General features: G+C 41.4%; 1 protein-coding gene across 4 annotated transcripts in view; it reads left to right on the top strand.

Annotated features, from left to right (window-relative positions):
* The first annotated feature begins 2,621 nt into the window (after nt 1-2,621).
* Nucleotides 2,622-18,143, top strand: part of TBPL1 (TATA-box binding protein like 1) — a 36,711-nt gene continuing 21,189 nt past the window's right edge. Inside the window, exon 1 of one of the 4 annotated variants that reach the window (XM_070461586.1) lies at nt 2,622-2,734. Coding sequence is in view for 1 of the 4 variants with exons in the window: in XM_070461584.1 (XP_070317685.1) it covers nt 3,751-3,872 (122 nt within the window). In the remaining 3 variants the exon portion in view is untranslated. Of the gene's footprint in view, nt 2,735-2,767; nt 2,887-2,967; nt 3,873-18,143 lie in introns of those variants that run through there. The other 3 variants (XM_070461587.1, XM_070461584.1, XM_070461585.1) reach the window with 3 other exon arrangements.

Below are 18,143 nucleotides of genomic sequence, written 5' to 3'. Positions count from 1 at the left end.
ATGATCAGATTTGTTACCAACCCAACAGGAATGTTTCTATAAATACAAAGTTGCATGTTTAGATGTAACAGTAATGTCAGATTACTGAAAGTTTCAAAATGTTCCTCTTGATTTCTATACCTATTTCATTGCTGATCAGTACATTTTACCAATGGGCTTTTGCCTTTATATCACATTTTAAGCAGCATTTATACAACTTATAAAGCTTACTGTTTTACCAACTTAAATGTCAATTTCTGTATTAATCAACAGTCTTGGTTTGGCACAATGAGGTACCATCTTACACCGGTCAGAATGGCTGCTATCAAAAAGTCTACAAACAATAAATGCTGGAGAGGGTGTGGATAAAAAGGAACCCTCTTACACTGTTGGTGGGAATGCAAACTAGTACAGCCACTATGGAGAACAGTGTGGAGATTCTTTAAAAAATTGGAAATAGAACTGCCATATGACCCAGCAATGCCACTGCTGGGCATACACACCGAGGAAACCAGGACTGAAAGAGACATGTGTACCCCAATGTTCATCGCAGCACTGTTTATATTAGCCAGGACCTGGAAGCAACCTAGATGTCCATCGACAGACAAATAGATAAGAAAGCTGTGGTATGTATGCATAATGGAATATTACTCAGCTATTAAAAAGAATGCATTTGAGTCAGTTCTAATGAGGTGGATGAAACTGGAGCCTATTATACAGAGCAAAGTGAGTCAGAAAGAAAAACATCAATACAGTATATTGACACATATATGTGGAATTTAGAAAGATGGTAACAATGACCCTATATGCAAGACAACAAAAGAGACACAGATGTAAAGAACAGACTTCTGTGGGAGAAGGTGAGGGTGGGATGATTTGTGAGAATAGCATTGAAACAAGTATATTATATGTGAAATAGATCACCAGTCCAGGTTGGATGCATGAGACAGGGTGCTCAGGGCTGGTGCATTGGGATGACCCAGAGGGATGGGATGGGGAGGGAGGTGGGAGGGGGGTTCAGGATGGGGGACACATATACATCCATGACTGATTCGTGTCAGTGTATGGCAAAAACCACCACAATACTGTAAAGTAATTAGCCATCAATTAAAATAAATAAATAAATAATATATACTAAAAAAAGAGTCTTGGTTTGGAACATATATTGTATATTCTAACTTTTCCTGCCACCTGGATAATAAATAATATTATAGCCTTACCTAGGTCTTGACTAATGGAAATGGAGTACATGATAAGACTAGTGAAGCCCATGGGCTTTATCTCATTATCTTCTTTCATCTTGAAATGAATTCCTTGGTCAGTAGAACGGTGTTTCACTAAAGCATTCAACAAGTCTATGGAGAATGGTCATTGTTGTTTAGTCCTAACTAAACAACTGTCCAGGTCCAGCTGTTTGCAATCCCATGGACTGTAGCCCACCAGGCTCCTCTGTCCATGAGACTTTCCAGGCAAGAATACTGTAATGGGCTGCCATTTCCTTCTCTATAGAGAATGGTACCTGCAGTAAAATCAAACCCAATTCCAGAATGAGGAAATACTATAATGAGGCAAACTGTTGACCTGTCTGTGACAAAAGGGGAGTCCAAAGCAGTTGACATGCTTGATACCAGCTATATTGCTGGTCTCCTGTAAGGAAGGTGACACATAAAGACCTTAGTCACCGTTACCGTAAAGCTGACTTACCCACAGTGGCAGTGATCATTGGAATCGAACCTTTCTCCTGCCATTTCCTTGGTAAATCAGACCATGTCACCCTACCACTTAAAACCCTTCACTTCCCTCAGCATTTGAAAGAAAATCCAAACTCTCTTTCACATGGCCTGCAAGGCACTGAAGGGTCAAGCCTTAGTTTCTTGTCAACTTCGCCTCAAGTCCACTGCCCCTCCCACTGATCATGATGCCCCATCCAGACTATTCCCACACAGATCGCTCTAGCCTGTCTTGTTCCCTCTGCCTGGTACACGGTGCAGCCCTTCCATTCCCATTCAGATAACAGCTGAAAGGTTACCTCCTGAAAGTCATCTCCACACTACTCCACAGACATGACTCTCTAACCCAGCCTCTTGCTTGCTGTCTTCATTTCACCTAATACAAGCTATAATTGTTTAATACTGTTTAGAGAATAAATGAGTATAGAAACTGAAACAGATCAAAGTTCCATAATTCTACAGTGCCTTAAAATGCTCACATATTTTACTGAATATTCAGAGTGGGAAGGAAAAGATCTATAGGCATCCTTGAAGACCCCATTAAGTAGTGAAATACTCAAATGGTTGCCTACTCCCCAACCCCTCAGAAGTCAGCCCGTCATCTTTCAAAAAGGACTGTGGAATTAGCATGATTCATGCCGGATGCACACCAACCAGAGGCCAGGTATTCATGACCCCCTTAGGGCCTTTGAGTAAATCAGAGCTGCCCACTGGCCTCATCCAGGGAGACGCTTCCAACCGCAGCCCAACTCTGAGCAGAGGCCTGCGCCGGCCGGCCTGGGAGTGGGACTCGGGGTCGCGGCGGGTATCCGCGCCGCTGCTTGGAGCTCCCGGACCGTTAGTCCTGTCTCGCTCTCGCAGGCAGCACGCTTCAAGCGGCCCCCGAGGGGCCCCGAGGGCCCAAGCGCGGCCGTTCAAACTGGCGAAGTGTACGCCTCTCGGAGTCCCCCGGGTCATCCCAGGACCACTTGGGCGCGAAGCTGCAGAAGGGTCTCAGTCCTCAGGCGCCCGGCTTCGGCTTCCGTGTGAGCAGAGCCGCCGCCGCCCCAGCCCAGCACCCCGGTCCCAGCGTGCAGCCGCCCTCTTCCCTCCTCCCATCCTTGGATCCGGCTACGCGGCTTAAAAGCCTCTCAAGTGCCTCCCGGCTTCCAAGGCAGAGTCCTGACCGCAAACCCAAGTTGAGTATGGAATACCAAACGGACAGGCGACAGAAATGTGACCTAACCCTCCTGCATTATCTGTCATCCATCCATCCATCCATCCATCCATCCATCTATCTATCTATCCATTCTTTTACCTATCATATCCTATCACTGTATTTTAGGACTAGGATTAGCATTCCTTCACGAGAGCTTGATCACGTAAATTAACGCGTTTGTTTTAACCGAAAAAGCGAAGTCGGACTTTTTCGACAGAAAATGTATTCGTCAGAATTAGAAAACAATTTCTAGTTGTTGAGGACCAGCTTCGCTAATTATATTGAATGGTGGACCTTTTCTATGAATTGAATGGGCTAACAGAAGTGGCAGGGTTTTGCCCCCCTCCACCCCCACCCCTCAAAATAAAAAACCGAAAAGTCCGTTTATATTACACTGTATGCCAGAAATTACGTACTCATGTGTAACTACTGGCTAAAAATGTACAAGGGATACACAGTTTTTTCGAAATGTTTCCAAACGGTTCTCAAGGAAAAGAAGTCTAGCCCAGCCCACACCTTTCCCCACGAGCCCCACCCCGTCAAGCCCTTAGGCAGGCCTGGCCGACCCGACCCGGACACCAGGAAGGAGGAAGGGAAAGTGGAGGAAGGGGCGGGGGAAAGTGACGGGAGCAGTGAGAGCCGGATATGACTGGCTAGCGAGGAACTCAGGAGGGCCCTGCCCGGCGGCGCTCTAGCCGCCGCGCGTTGTCTCTATGCTCCCCCGCCTCTGGTCTATTTATTGTCGCGGGGAAGCAGCGGCCGCCCTGTACCCGGAACAACAAAGCACGAAAGACGGAGCCCGAGCCTTGGGGGCTCCTAGCAACCGGCCGGGGCGGGAGTTCCATGGAGACTGGGGAGCGCGCTCGCCTCATCATCATCCTTATCCTCCAGCTTATCCTTCGCGTCCGCCGCAACCAGCAGCAGCGCTGCCGCCGCGTCCTCTGCCGCCGCCCGCTCTTCCCACGGTAACCCGGTCGGCGACCCTGGGCGGGGGGTAGCGCGGGCTTCGGGGCTGCCCGAGTGCCGGCTGCGGGGCGTCTTGGCGCGGGGCGGGCTTGTGCGGAGCCGCGGCCGTGCTGCTGGTGGAGTGTGCGGGGGCGGACGCCGGGGCGGGGGGGAGAGGACCTCCGATGCGGGAAATTGGTCCAGCGGCCGAGGGAGGGTCCAGCTTTTAGGAGGACGGGGTAATATTTGGGGATCTCGTCTGGGATAACGGGGTGGGGGTGGGGCGTCACTGCCTGGGAACGTTATCCGGAGGAGTGTAGGCTAAGAAAGGAGATATATTTATTTTCTGGGTTAGCCGCCACTGGGAAAGACTGGAGAAGGGAGATTCCACATCGTTCTCTGTGGAGCCCTCACCCAGGGGAAGAGAGATCGTGCAGAGATGCTAAAGGGGTCCGTTGCTTCCCAGAAAACTTCCTGCGGCTTCGGCCGCGACGGGAACGCTCCCAAATAGCACCTTGGTCGGTTCCTACTTTTGGCAATGCTTGCAGCACCCTCCCCCCCCCCCCCCGCCTTTTTTTTTTTTTTTTTTTTGGTAGTAGTAGTATTAACCAGAATTAGGCTTGATGAAGGATCTGGAACTGAGGAGGATAAAATGGGTAGGACGTAGGTCTAAGCTAGGTTGAGAACCGGGGTAGGAGCATAATAGCCAGTAAGAAATCTAAAAGTAAATTCGATTGGAAATGACGGTTTTTAAACTCTCTCCTGCCGAGATGTGCTTCTGCGGGCTCTGTCAGTGTGTTCATTGCAATAGGATTCAGACCACAGCCAATCCACGGCTGTGAGCTCTCTGACTGCATCTGTCACCCGCAGTTCTGGAGAGACACTGGCAGTTGACCAGCGTGGGCTTGTGTATTTAGGGTTAAGGAGAGTGACTTAAAATTGGCTCAAGGAAAGAAAAGGAAACAAGCTTGGTGTGATTTTTTGTTTGCAGAAAGAATGACATTTTCCCTGGGAAAATTGGAAAAGAGAAATATGAGAAGGTTTAGCTATTCTAGCATAATCTGCAGTCTTGGAAAGTTTGAAAAAATGACAGTTAAGTCGAAAAGGACTTTTATCATCACTCTGTAGTTGAATTATTCGCAGCTGATATGTTGCTTACCAGTTTGTGCCATCTCTTTAGGCCTTAGGCCTCTGTTTAATGGTTTTATGCTTCCCAAACCTTTCTAGGTCAGTAAATGAGGTTTTCTTGTGGCATACCAAAATGACCATATATGCATGCTACAGTAATACTATTTTTGTGTCCAGCGGGAACAAAGCTCTTTAGTTGAAGATTAAAGATGAAAAGAAAATTGATAAATCACAGAAGCAATGATGTCAACCACGGTTTCCGTTTGTCCCTTAATTTTTTTCCCCTCTTACTTTTCCCCTAAGTCTGACTTGTCTTAAACAAAAACGTTTCATCCTGCTCCCCCAAGCCCCTGCTTTTGTGCTCTGCCCTCAAAATCAGTCTCGGAGACTGTTACGATCTGCTGCTCTGTGCTCTTGATTGGTTGATGTCAGAATTGAGTTTTTGACTCGGGTATTTTCAAGGAATTGAGGTGCAGCTTCTCTTGTTAAACCAATTTCATATATGTGCAAAGAGGTGGGCAGATACCTTTAACAAGACGCGAAATACAAATATTGTGTGTGTGTTAAGTTGCTTCAGTCGCGTCTGACTCTTCGCAACCCTTTGGACTGCACCCTGCCAGGCTCCTCTGTCCATGGGATTCTCTAGGCAAGAATACTGGAGTGGGTTGCATGCTCTCATCCAGAGGATCCTCCCAACCCAGGGATCGAACCTGCATCTTGCATTGGTAGGCAGATTCTTCACAACTGGCACCACCTGGGAAGCCCAGGAAATATAAACATTGGGAAACTTAAAATTGCATTTTAAACCTTGAGAAGAAAAACCTAATATTGTCGTCTGTAGATTAGTGAGTCAAGGACTTCGGCTTACTCTCTTGTGTGAGGTTGTGCTGGGGGATGATGGCACTTGAGGTGCTGGAGGATGTTCTCTTTTCATGTGAGATTCAGTGAGTTCCCTCTGCCTCAGGGCTGCCGTCACACTCACTTCATGTAGATCTTAATTGCTGCTGCCTCTTTCCTTTACCCCTTCTGTGTTTGAGGAAAAGGATTTAAGCCCAAGCCTCTACCTTTCTTAACAGTCCCTGCTCTCCCTGCCGTCTGCTCCAGTACTCGCAACATTTCCTGTTGTCTTGGTTCCTCTCTTGACCTAATCATGTCCCAATCAAAAATGATTCCTTATACTATTTGTATTATTTCTGTTTCTTAGGGAGTTTCCAACATATATCCTTGGCCTGTGTATCCTTTTCATTAATGTTACTTTGTCTGTTACATTTTCCTTCTGTATCCCTCTGCTTATATTGAGAATGGAGTGTTCATGTCAGATGTTCTGTATTCATTCTGAACCAACAACTGTTGGTTGTACAGTATGACAGGTAAGAGCCTTATGCTGAGAATGAAAACTGTACTGAAATAAGGCATGTAAAAATATTTGAACTTTTAGGAATAAAAGGTGTTACAGAAGTCCAGGTGGTAACACTGTAATTGAAGATGTAGTCACTTAAAAAAAAAAAAAGATAAAAGATATAGTACAGCCTGCTCTGTGTTTTTAATTGAACCTTAGATTTTCATAATTTGTACTCTAAAAACCTTGTCTTAACATCCAGCTTTTCAGATTGTTTTGCATCTGAGTACTTGACTGAAATTATGCTTTGCCAAATTAGAGGGCAAAACTAAGTGAATCCCACAGTTTTTTTTCATAAGTGGGAAGTTGTCATATCAAAATTTTTGTAGATATATATATTTAGAATGTATAGAATTTGCTATAAAGTAGAATGAATAAATAGAAAATTTACAGCTGAAAACTTCTGGAGAGAGTTCTTTCTTAGCATGGATGTGGCACATTATTTAAAAATCAGCAAATACTGTATAATTTAGTTAAGGTGGGTATCAGTGCTGTTTTTTGGTGAAGGAGGCCTATAATTACCTAGTGATTGATTTCTTTCTGTTGCATCATAGCCCATGTGATGAATAATTATTGTTATTAAAAAGTTTAAGTGGATTTTAGAATTGATAATAGTAGAATGTTTCCACAATGTTCTCAAAACCGGTAGTGCTTCAGCAATTTAGCTGTATTGTGGTATTTGAATTAATAAATAAAGATTTCCTGCAATTTATACCCGAGTTTTTTGTATCTTTAATACATCTGATGCCATGGTCAGGTGTATAAAGCTGGATTAAAGGTGTCTCTCATCAGGTGCGTTTTGTGCACTTGTAGATAGCAGGGAAATGACACCAGAATGTGACAAACACAAATCTGAATTTTAAATCCTTTATTACATGCTTCCTGGTGGTCTACTTACTGGTGTATGGATTTCATCATGCCTGGTAAATCAGAAGTTCCTTGGGGATCAGGACTATAAATGGCCATCCTGTTGTATGTTTGTGTGTGTGTGTTTTGAAGATTAACATTAATTAAAGGATATACATATTTTATTTCTTTCCTTTCAGTGACGTATCTAGTAGATGAAGGGAACCTTTAGACATCTAATCTAATTAGGAATCTAATCCTGATGCCTAAAATTAAACTTTTATGTTGGCTGTATATTCTAAGGGACAAAATTTCTCAAACTTGATTAGGGCTTTTTTTTTCTGACCAATTCAAATAATAAAAATAATGGTTCACTGCTTTGAGTTGATACAGTATTTGCTCTTGTCCCATGACTGTCACTTTGAGTAATTTCAAAAGGGTAAAAGAGTATATTTATCTGCGGTCTTCCCAGGCCATGTAGACAAATTTGATTCTTGTATTGTGACACAACCTTTGATTTAGAAGAAAAATGGAGTGAGTCTGTTTGTATAGTTGTGAAAAAACAAGATTCCAGAACTGTGTCATTAGTAGAAAGAAATCAGGTCTTATCAAAAATTGTACCCATCTGGTCTTTTCATGTAGTTATTAACAGGTGATAAAATTCACAATTTGGTTTAAATGGCTTGTTTTGTAATGCGAAGTGTGCTGCTGGGGAATCCCACTAAATACTAAAAAACAAAAACCCCTATATACTAAGGTGAATTCTGAGACAGTTCAAGTCAGCCTTCATGTGTGAGTCCATAATGAAGCTGTTTAAAATTTCACCCCCAAAAAATGCACCATAAAACTTTGATTGGCGACTTTGACCATGCAGTATTCATCTGTCAAGAAAGAATACTGAAAATCAGATTGCATCTTTATGGACGGTTTTCTCAGTACCTCTGTGGATGACTCTTGGTACTTTAATTGTCATCGTTACGATCATAGACTGCTGTCCATAGACGCTGGTACATGGTACACTTTTTTGTAATTCAGTAGGTGAGAACTCAGAACATTTTAAAAGAAGTCAGAATTTGTTTTTATTAATGACATGGTTTCAGAGAATCAGGCATTCACTTTCTTCCTTCTGATAAATTACAGTTTTCATTGTAAAATCAGTTTTGATCAAAATCTGTTATACTTTCTTGAGACTACGGTTTGTATGGCGCTTACAGGGACTCTGGATACAGGCTGCCTGTGTTCAGTGTGGTGGCGATGCTGCTTAATAGCGGGATGGCCTTGAGCAAGTGTTTCCACTGCCTCCATTCCCCAGTTTCTTATCTGTAAAATGGGGTTAATGCTAGTACCACCTCACAGGGTTGCTGTGATAAGGAAGTGTAAAGCACTTATCACGTGCGAAGTTAGCTGAAGAGATGCTGGCTGGTGCTTGCTGGGGTGGTACCTTAAAGGGAAGCCGCTTTGTCTCTTTCATTCGGAGGCTGTTAAAACATTGAAACGCTTTGTAATGCTGCCTGTTGGACTCATCTCTGCTCTTAGGTCTTGGCAGGGGGAAGGACTTTTGTTTTAATTTTGAATCGTCACACAGACATCTGGTTATCACTTATGGCAGATGGACTCAGTTAAAAGAGACATCTCTGTTTCTTGGAAAAGGAAGGCCAACAAAGGCTGGTCTGGCACCATGTTGCAGCTATTGAAATGCTATTTCCCTGTGGACTCCACTGCTTGTTTAGTTGTATGGTACTTCTGAATAAAAGGAATAGACCCCAATGGTTTCATTTAGCAGAGTTAGTCTTTCTTTAGAATACACTGTTTTTGACTTGTATAACCATAGGTGATGGTAAACTTGAAACTTGCTGATGTCATTGTCAGACCATTTGACTTGAGGTTTTTGTGTCAGTATAAATGTGCTCTTCATAGTAGCTTTCTTGTCATTTTAGAGGCAGCTGAAACTGCTGCTGTGCTCTGATAATACAAGTGGCTCAGGAGTGCCTGCAAATGATTGCAAGATTATTTGTTTATGATAAGGTCGACACCAAATACGGAGGCTGCCTAATCAGGGAATAACCTGATAAATACCTCTTTGTTTATTAGACTGCTGTTGAAGTGGCTAATTTTTTTAATGCTAAGTCCAAATGTTTTAGCTGTATGGACCATTGAAATTATTGACTAGAAAATGAATATTTCTGCTTAAGTATAATAAATCGCAAACTGTTCTCTCCTATTTTTGGCTAATGTATAGGTCTTAGGTTTTAGTTGAAATAATATTTTTTATAAGATATGGAAGTTTATATAAAACACATTATTAAGAGTATGAAGTATGTTTTGCTTTCAATATTCAGGGGTAAAATTTTGTAATTCTTCCATATTGTGCAATTTTTGTTTTAGTTGGTTTTTATAACGCTCCCTCCCCCAGATTGACAAATATGTTTGTGTTTAGAGGTGTGACTTTTGTTTTCCTTTTTGAAGAGAGTGACATCTAGTTGAGACTGTTGATTTCATTGAGTACTAATAACTACATTGGCCACAACAGAGGAAGTATTGATGTAATATTGTTAACATAATTCCTATAGCCATCATGGATGATTCTAGATCTAAAAACTGAAATAAGCATGGAAGTGATCCTGGTTGTTTCATATATATATACACATGCACATGTATATATCCTTTAATTTTAGATATTCTGAGGACTGTATTGGGAACTTTTATGACAACAGGTCTTCAAGGTGTCAGTACTATTGCCCAGAATAAAAGCTAGGTGTTTTATTCTATCACATGGTTATTATTTCCCTGGTGTTCTCAACATCACCCTTTTTCAGGGTCAGATGTTGCCATCTTTCAGACGTGAAGATAATAAAACCAGTGTGTAACCCCAAAGTGCAGATCTGAAGGTGGGCATTGGGTTTGTGAATGTGGCCAACACTTAATAGATTCTGTCATTGTTTGAACCTCTGTTTAGGTTCATGAGGAACCTGCAGCTTTTATGAAACAAAAACCTTTTCTTTGTAATTTGCCAAATACTTTTGTTGAGCCCCCAAACCTTTTTTCTTTCACCTGCTTATTATGGCTTTGGTGAACATCTTGTGTATCTCCAGTTTCTTGTATGCATGTGCAGCCTAGGGAGGTTGTAGTGAGCCTGCCTTAACTGCTTGTGGGTTGACCACATCCCAGGATGTGGCAGGTTGGGGTGGTGGTAGGAGCCACAGCTGTGTAGAAGACACAGTCACCAGTTCATTGGACCTTCCTGAAAGAAACCTGGTGTTCTCATCTCAGAAGTCTGCCAGATTTCTTAATTCAGGTCTCTCCTCTTTTTTGTTTGTGGGGGAGAAGCTGAGATAAGGGATGTCACATGGTTCAACAGTCACAACTGATTTTAAAAAAATCATATTAATCTGTGAATAATGCTTTTTTTCATCATCACAGCAGCATATTGCCAGTGTAAATCTTTAGAGAAAATCTTTGGCCAGTAATCTTGAAAATTCCACTTCAATGCATAGTGTAAACCTACTTGGATGATTGTTAATTTGTTAATTGTTAATATTAAGAATGTGTGCCTTTAAAGTTACTCTTAGTAGGCTTTTTGTTTGAGGCCTGTTAAATGGAAAGAGTTTCAAATGTCTGAAACTATAATTTATTTGTATTATATCCTCACTCTCACTTTGTAAAGAGAGGAATAATGGCTTTATTATCAAACCAATAATTGCTATGCTGCAGGTAGCTGACAGGGTCGCTAGTCTGTAACCAGCTACCCTGAAATGAACTTAGGATATGGATGAATTAGGACCCTTTGGGCTGAAATCGACAGTGTAGCTTAGGAAAAGGGAAAGGAAATACATAGCAAAAGTGCTTAAGGGTTGGTCTGTGTGTTTTAATCAAAATAGTTCCTTCCTTACATCATATATGTATTATATGTATGTATTTGTGAAGACTCCTGGAACAGTTACCCTTTAGGGCGTGGGGGTTTTAACTGAAAGTGGTAATGACTTGTTAGACGCTAGAAGCACTAAGTGGAACTGACCAGAATGTGAGATAAGAAGGTAATAGAATTCTGCTGAAGAACTTGAATAGCTGAGGTGAGTAAGATTCTTATTGTTTCACTGGAGAATGTTTCTTCTCCCCATTTATTCCCCAACCCCACAATTCTTTTTTTTTTTAATTGAAATATAGTTGATTTACAATATTGTGTTATTAGTAGCTTACGCTATACAGCAAAGTGATTCAGTTACACAAATAAATACATCCGTTCTTATATTCTTTTTCCTTATAGTTTATCCCAGGACATTGAATATAGCTCCCTGCTATACAATAGGACCTTGTTGTTTATCCATTCTATATAGAATAGTTTGCATCTACTAGCCCCAACCTCTCAGTACATTCCTCCCCCACCCCTTCCCACTTAGCAGCCTCCCAGCTCCACAGTTCTTTCTTTCAGGTGTCCTTCTGCATTTAATTCAGTAACTGCTTATTGAGTGTATGACCCAAGTGCCAGCTACTAAGCCACATTGCAGAGATACACGTTTATGTGAGGTCGTTCTCTTTCAGGCTCACAGCGCCTGCGGTCTGTAGACAGTTAAGTACAGTCAGTAGCTTTGCGTTTGCAGTGCCCTCTACTTGGAGTCTCTTCTCTCAGTGTTTCATATAACTGGCTCCTCCTCAGCCTTCAAGAGCTCCTTTTAAAAATAATTGTCATTTCCGAGGCAGTTAAGAGGCCTTCCTGGATCACTCTGCAGTTTCTCTCGTCATTCCCTTCGTAACACAGATCACATTCTCTATAATTATTCTCATTGCTCGTTTGTCTGTTGTCTGTTTCTTCCACTGGAGGACAACTGTCAGGAGGGCTCCTTACCTGACCATTTTATTCTGAGCAAGTATTTCTGAGGGGATTAATTATTCGTTTTGGATACATTGGTTTAGCTCAATGAATATGCCTAACAGATAGGAATCTGGATTCAATCTCTTACAGATAGGTTAGGATTGAAGTAAGACCCTGAAATTTATGGATAGTGATTGAAGCCTGGAAAGCTTAAATTTAAAAGTATTTAAGGCAATGATTTATAATCTTCAAGGATCTTAAATCCTTTTGAAAATATGAAGAAAACAGTGGCTTCCTCAGATACATATTGAGGTTAGTGTGGATATGATTACAAGGGAGTTTGCCCTGTAGAACCCATTGTTGAGCTTTTAAGGGACTGTCACGGACTTCCCTGAAGAATTTATGACTTAAGAGGCAGACAGAGCAATATTTGAGATAGGAGGAGAACCTAGGAAAGGTGCCTCAGAAGCCAAGGACAGGGGATAGTGAGGAAGAGGAAGAATTTGGGGAATCAGGGATTCCCAGTGCTATGCTCTGGAGCAGTCCAATAAAAGGAAGTGTCAGCTGTGACACTGGATTCAGCAAGGAGCAGTTCTTTGGTAGCATTTCATCCCAGGCAGCGGCAGAAGGCAGATTGTGACAATTTAATGCATGAATCCGAGTTAAGGAAACAACGCATGGGAAACAGAGTGCAGAAATCTTGATGTTCTCTATGATAAACAGCCCTGATATGAAACTATAACCCATTTTAAGGACCTCCTGAGAGGGAAATTCCATCGTTTTGTTGACCTGTTGTGGCGTTTCAGCCCAGTGATTCTCAATTGACTGCCCCATTAGAAACAACTTGGAAATGTTTTTAAAATCAGGGCCGTGCAAAGGTTAGTTAATCAATGTCTTTGGGGCTTGTGCCTCTTTACAGCTTTTATTTTGTTTTGTTTTGGCTTTTTCTTAGAAGTTAAGAACCAGTGTGCCCATCAGGAAAGCCCTCATCGCTCCTCCGTGCTCTGTGTTGGAACACTCCTTGCGCGTTGTCATCAGTTACTCACTCACTTAACGTCGTGCTAGCTTTAAACCAGTGCCCTGTGTCCTCTTCACATTGAATTTGAAGAAGTTTCTAACTCAGAACATTTTTGTGGCTTTCTTCTGCTCTTTGGCCGAGTTGCACACATTTGTCTTTTTTGAGAGATCCAGCCCTCAATCAGTGCAAGATCTGCCTATTTCTCAGCAAAACAAGACATTCTTACTGGTGCTAACATGTGGAAAGCAGTCACTCTGTAGTCCTGGTTCCTTTTATTTAAATGTTACGGGTTGTTTTTTTTCCCCACTAAATAGCAAAAACTGTTTTTTAACTAGAAAAGTTTGAACTCTGTATAGTATTTTCCAAATAGCTAATTTCATAATCTTACCTTCCTGTTTTTAAAATGGCAGTCATACATGACTCAGACCTTAAACAGGTTGTCTCCATTAGAACAGACATTTCATATGAAAGGTAAGCCTATAAAAGTGGTTGAAAGGAAACTGTCAAAATAGGAAATTCCACCTGTTGTGTTTTCACCTTACAGTGCTTTCTCTGGATTAAATTCTTCATGAGCTGTCAGAAGTTCAAGCTTGAATCCTGCATTCACACCCTTGAAATAAAAATTAGAATACGGAGAAAAATTATCTTTATGCATGCCAACCTTGACACCAGCCACAAGCTGAAAGAGGGTTTATTCAGTTTGTTAGCAACCTCATGAATTAACATTTTTACTTGCAAAGAAAATGGCAATCTTGAAAAAAGACTCTGCTGTGTTAATAGCATCAGCGTAATGACTAGATTAGTCACAAATTGTAGTTACTTATCATGGGTAACTTAAGGCAGATATCAAGATTCTCTGTAAAAAGATAAACTTCCTGATTTTTTAAATAATAGTTTTCCTATTTTTGCAGGTACCGAGCTAAGTACATGTTAGCAGATGTCTGTTTTGTAACTTGTAGACTCGGTCAGACTCTTTCTTCTTGTCGATTCCTATCTCCATCTCCTCCATATTCCCACTGCCCCTCTCCTCCCCCAAAAAAACCCCCAACATAGTCAACAACTACTTTCTGTTTTGATTTGAAATGATTTTGTTATTGTTAGGTCTTTTTTTTTTTAATTCACTGTTAAATTTAGTTGTTTTCTAAATACTGATATCATTTACCAGATACATCAAAATTGTTTTATTTTTACCCTTGCTTTTAGACCTGAAGCAACATGATCTGTTTTTGCATTCCAAAGCTGGAGGACCACAATGAATAACTGGAAATCCTTTCCATTTTTGCACATTTCTCTATCCATGGAAGATGAAGAAAGAAGATAATAATAGTAACAATAAGAATAGCTAAATTTGAATGCTTACCATGTACAAGTACTATGCTAAATGCTCTGCATGAAATTTTAGTTTTCCTAACACTTGGCACTAGGTGCTGTTATCTGCCTTATTTTACAGATGGGGAAGTTGAGGCACAAAGGCGTTAAATAACTTGCCCGTCATGTGACTGATGAGTGGTAGAGTCTGGATTTAACCCAAGTAATCTGCTGCAGAGCCTGGGCTCCTAAAACTTGTTTCTCTGTGTGTGTGTGGAGATACTGCTTTTTAATAATCTCAAGCTAACAGTTACCCTCTCACAGACACTTCATTGAATGTGTTTCATGCCTTGGGGCCTATGCCAAGACTTGGGTTCAGAAATAAGTAAGAATTGATCATTCTTCTGAGGAGCTTCTTGTCTACCATGGAGACACCGAAATGTGAGACTTCACTGTAGTGTGAGCAGGTGCTGTGTACTGGGTCCCCAGCAGCATGGTCATGGGCCTCAGGGTGTTCATCATGGTAATGGATGCCCTGGCTCAGTCTTGGAGACCAGAGGTCTCAGTACCTTTGATTTCTTATTTTATCCAGCATGCTTTTAAGTACCTTCTACATGTGGGTTTCTAAGTTTTCACCTCCAGTCTAGACCTAGGCCTGTCCTGAGCAGTGGACTCTTATCTGAATGTCTGTTTCTCCCCGTGGATGTCTCACAAGTTCCTTCAAATCAGCAGGTCAAAAACAGAATCCTTACCCCCTGCTCCTTTCCCCATCTCCCCTTGCAAGCCTGCTCTGCCTCCAGCGTCCCTGTCCCAGTAGATGATATCTTAGGCCACAAACCTGGAGTCATACTCCATTTTCCTCTTCGCCATATCCATCACAAAGCTCTGTTCCCTCTGTCTCCTAAGAAGTCTCTGATCTGCTGCTTGGCGTCCTCATCCACCCTGCTCCCACTGCTGGCCTTTCTCACCGGGACTGCAGCAGCGGACCTGAGTTTTCCGCCCTTTCTTGCCTTGCATTACCTTCTCTTGTTAAAGAAATGGCAATAAATAGAGTCTCATGAAAAGCAAATACATACATTATGTCATTTCTTGCTTCTCTTTAGCCCACCATTATCTTGGGATAAATGTGAAAATCCTTAACATGGTCTGGAAGGCAGGACTTAACCCCTCCCTGCGTCTCCAGCGGGTCCCGTGCCCCTTCCTCTTCCCACTGCAGCCGGACTGGCCCTTCCTCACGTCTGTACAGTTCACGCTGCTGGCCTCAGCGCTGAGAACGCCTGCCGTCCCCTCTGCCGTCTCCTCACTACTGGATCCCCATCTGCTCGGCTGGGGCCTGATGCCCAGATTCCCGTTTATTGTTGTAGAACTGATCATGAATGCAGGTGACGCCAAGCTGTAGAACAAGTAGGAATGAGCCAGGTGTAGAAATAGGTATTAATCATTTTTAGCAGAAGAAATAGCACAAGCAGGCAAAAGACTGCTACTTCTTTACGTATAAGAGCTTTTATAAAATCAGTAGGATATCTCAGAAGGAAAATGAGCAAAGGATATGAGGCGGTTAGCCTAGAGTAAATATAACTATTAATATTTGAAAAGTTCTCCTTCATTAGTGTTCAAGGAAAATCAGTGAATTCAATATTGATATTTTTCTTAGCAAAAGTTGCAGATGTTTTTACAAAATCTTTTGTTGACTAGATGCAACAGCATATGCACTTGAGCTCAACCTTGTTTAGTATATACAAATAAATATGTGGACTTAGCAGCCTCAAAACATGTGCCCATATGAACATAGAAAAACAGTAGTAATTATCACAGTGGTGAGACTATAGATGACTTTTTTTCTTTAAATATTTCTTATGTAATCAGGAAATGACATATAATCTTTAAAAATCACATGTTAAGACCGCTTATTTGAAATACTAAGAAATCTAGCCAAAATAATTTTTTCTTTTACATAGTAAGGAATCTCTATGCCAGATTTCTTATCTTTGAGTCCCCAGATTTCAAGTTGTATTCAGCAAAATATACTTTTTCCTCTTATAATAGTACATTAGTTAAATTAATGTTAGCATTGACTAGTGTAATGTCACTTTAATAGAGCACATTATAATTTGTGCTGGAGAAGGAAATGGCAACCCGCTCCAGTATTCTTGCCTGAAAAATCTCATGGACAGAGGAGCCTGGTGGGCTGCAGTCCATGAGGTGTCAAGGGTTTGGACACAACTTAGCAACTGAACCCCACACTATTATAATTTGAGAGGTGCTCATTAATCTCTCAACTCATCTGGTGAGTAAATAGTGTTGTTTGTATTTTGCACAGTTTAGAGTCAGTCCTTGTCACATAGCATCCATTTTAGAGTCCACACCTTAACACCCAAGTTTTCTTACTTCACAGATATATTTTAGTACATATTAAAATAGTGAAACCCTTAAACAGGCTACTGTTTAAACATTGTTAATATAGGATAAGTATCAGATTATGTATTCTCAAATTGCAAAATGCTTAGTTGCTCAGTCGTGTCCAACTCTTTGCAACGCCATGGACTGTAGCCCACCAGGCTCCTCTGTCCATGTGGATTCTCCAGGCAAGAATACTGGAGTGGGTTGCCATGCCCTCCTCCAGGGGATCTTCCCAGCCCAGGGATCAAACTCAGGTCTCCAGCATTGCAGGCGGATTTGTTTTTGTACTGGAACTTTTTTATGATAGTGTAAACCAGTGACTTAAGCACTCAATTAGAAAATCAGCATTGTTTAAATCTTCCTCCACCGCCTTTTAGGTATCATTACAGATATTTTTATTGACTGAGGCATAAAATATACTTCTCCTTACTGATTTTTTAAATAGAGGTTGCTGGCAACTGTCAGAGTTGTTTAAAAAACAGTACCTTTCTCTGTAATAACCTGTAATGGAAAAGACCCTAGAAAAGAATAGACGTGTGTACATGTGTAACTAAATCATTTGCTGTGCACTTAAAAGTAACACAGCATTGTAAATCAGCTGTGCTCTAGTGTAAAATAGAAACTAGAGAAAAACAGCATTTGTAATTCTCTTGACGTAGATTTTTAAAAATTGTAGTAACTATTCTGATACCAGTCTTCAGAATTAGTATTTAGAAAAAGTCAGAGGTAGTGAAGATAGAGGATGGCATCATCAACTCAATGGATGTGAGTTTGGGCAAACTCTGGGAGATAGTGAAGGACAGGCAAGCCTGGCGTGCTGCAGTCCATGGGGTCACAAAGGGTCGGTCAAGACTTAGCAGTTGAACAACAACAAATTGTGGTTTTGTACATACTTTTTCTTTTACTTAAGCATTTGTTAACTGTTTTTTTGTAATATGAGTAGTATACCATATAATCCTTTTCAGAATCCTTTCATTTAGAATATACAAGGATTTTTGTAGCCAGGCACATTGTTAATAAAATTTTCTGCATGTGGCTCGAACACAAAAATGCCAACACCGAGAACTGTTGGTATAAAGTGTAAGCTTTTGGGCCACACCAGAAATGTCTTCGTGGTGTGATGTCAGCAGGTCAGACAGAGCTTCTGTGGTTTGGTCATCTGCCTGAGCTGCTGCCCCTCACTGCATCTAACTTTCTCCCTTTATTGCCCATTTGAATACAAGTGCTTGTTGAAGGAAAAGTGTGAAGTTCAGAATGGGTCGTCAGTTTAACTAAACTACATAATAGTTCTAGACTGAAAATGGAAATCTAGTATGTAATTCCTAAATGTGTCTAGAGTATGTCTTCATCTAAGATGTTGGAATCTTGGGATTTGAAAGTTA

The sequence above is a fragment of the Odocoileus virginianus genome, chromosome 34, assembly GCF_023699985.2.
Source record: "Odocoileus virginianus isolate 20LAN1187 ecotype Illinois chromosome 34, Ovbor_1.2, whole genome shotgun sequence".
NCBI classification, from domain to species: Eukaryota; Metazoa; Chordata; class Mammalia; order Artiodactyla; family Cervidae; genus Odocoileus; species Odocoileus virginianus.
The sequence above is the reverse complement of the archived record's forward strand: the minus strand, read 5'-3'. Positions and strand labels throughout refer to the sequence as shown.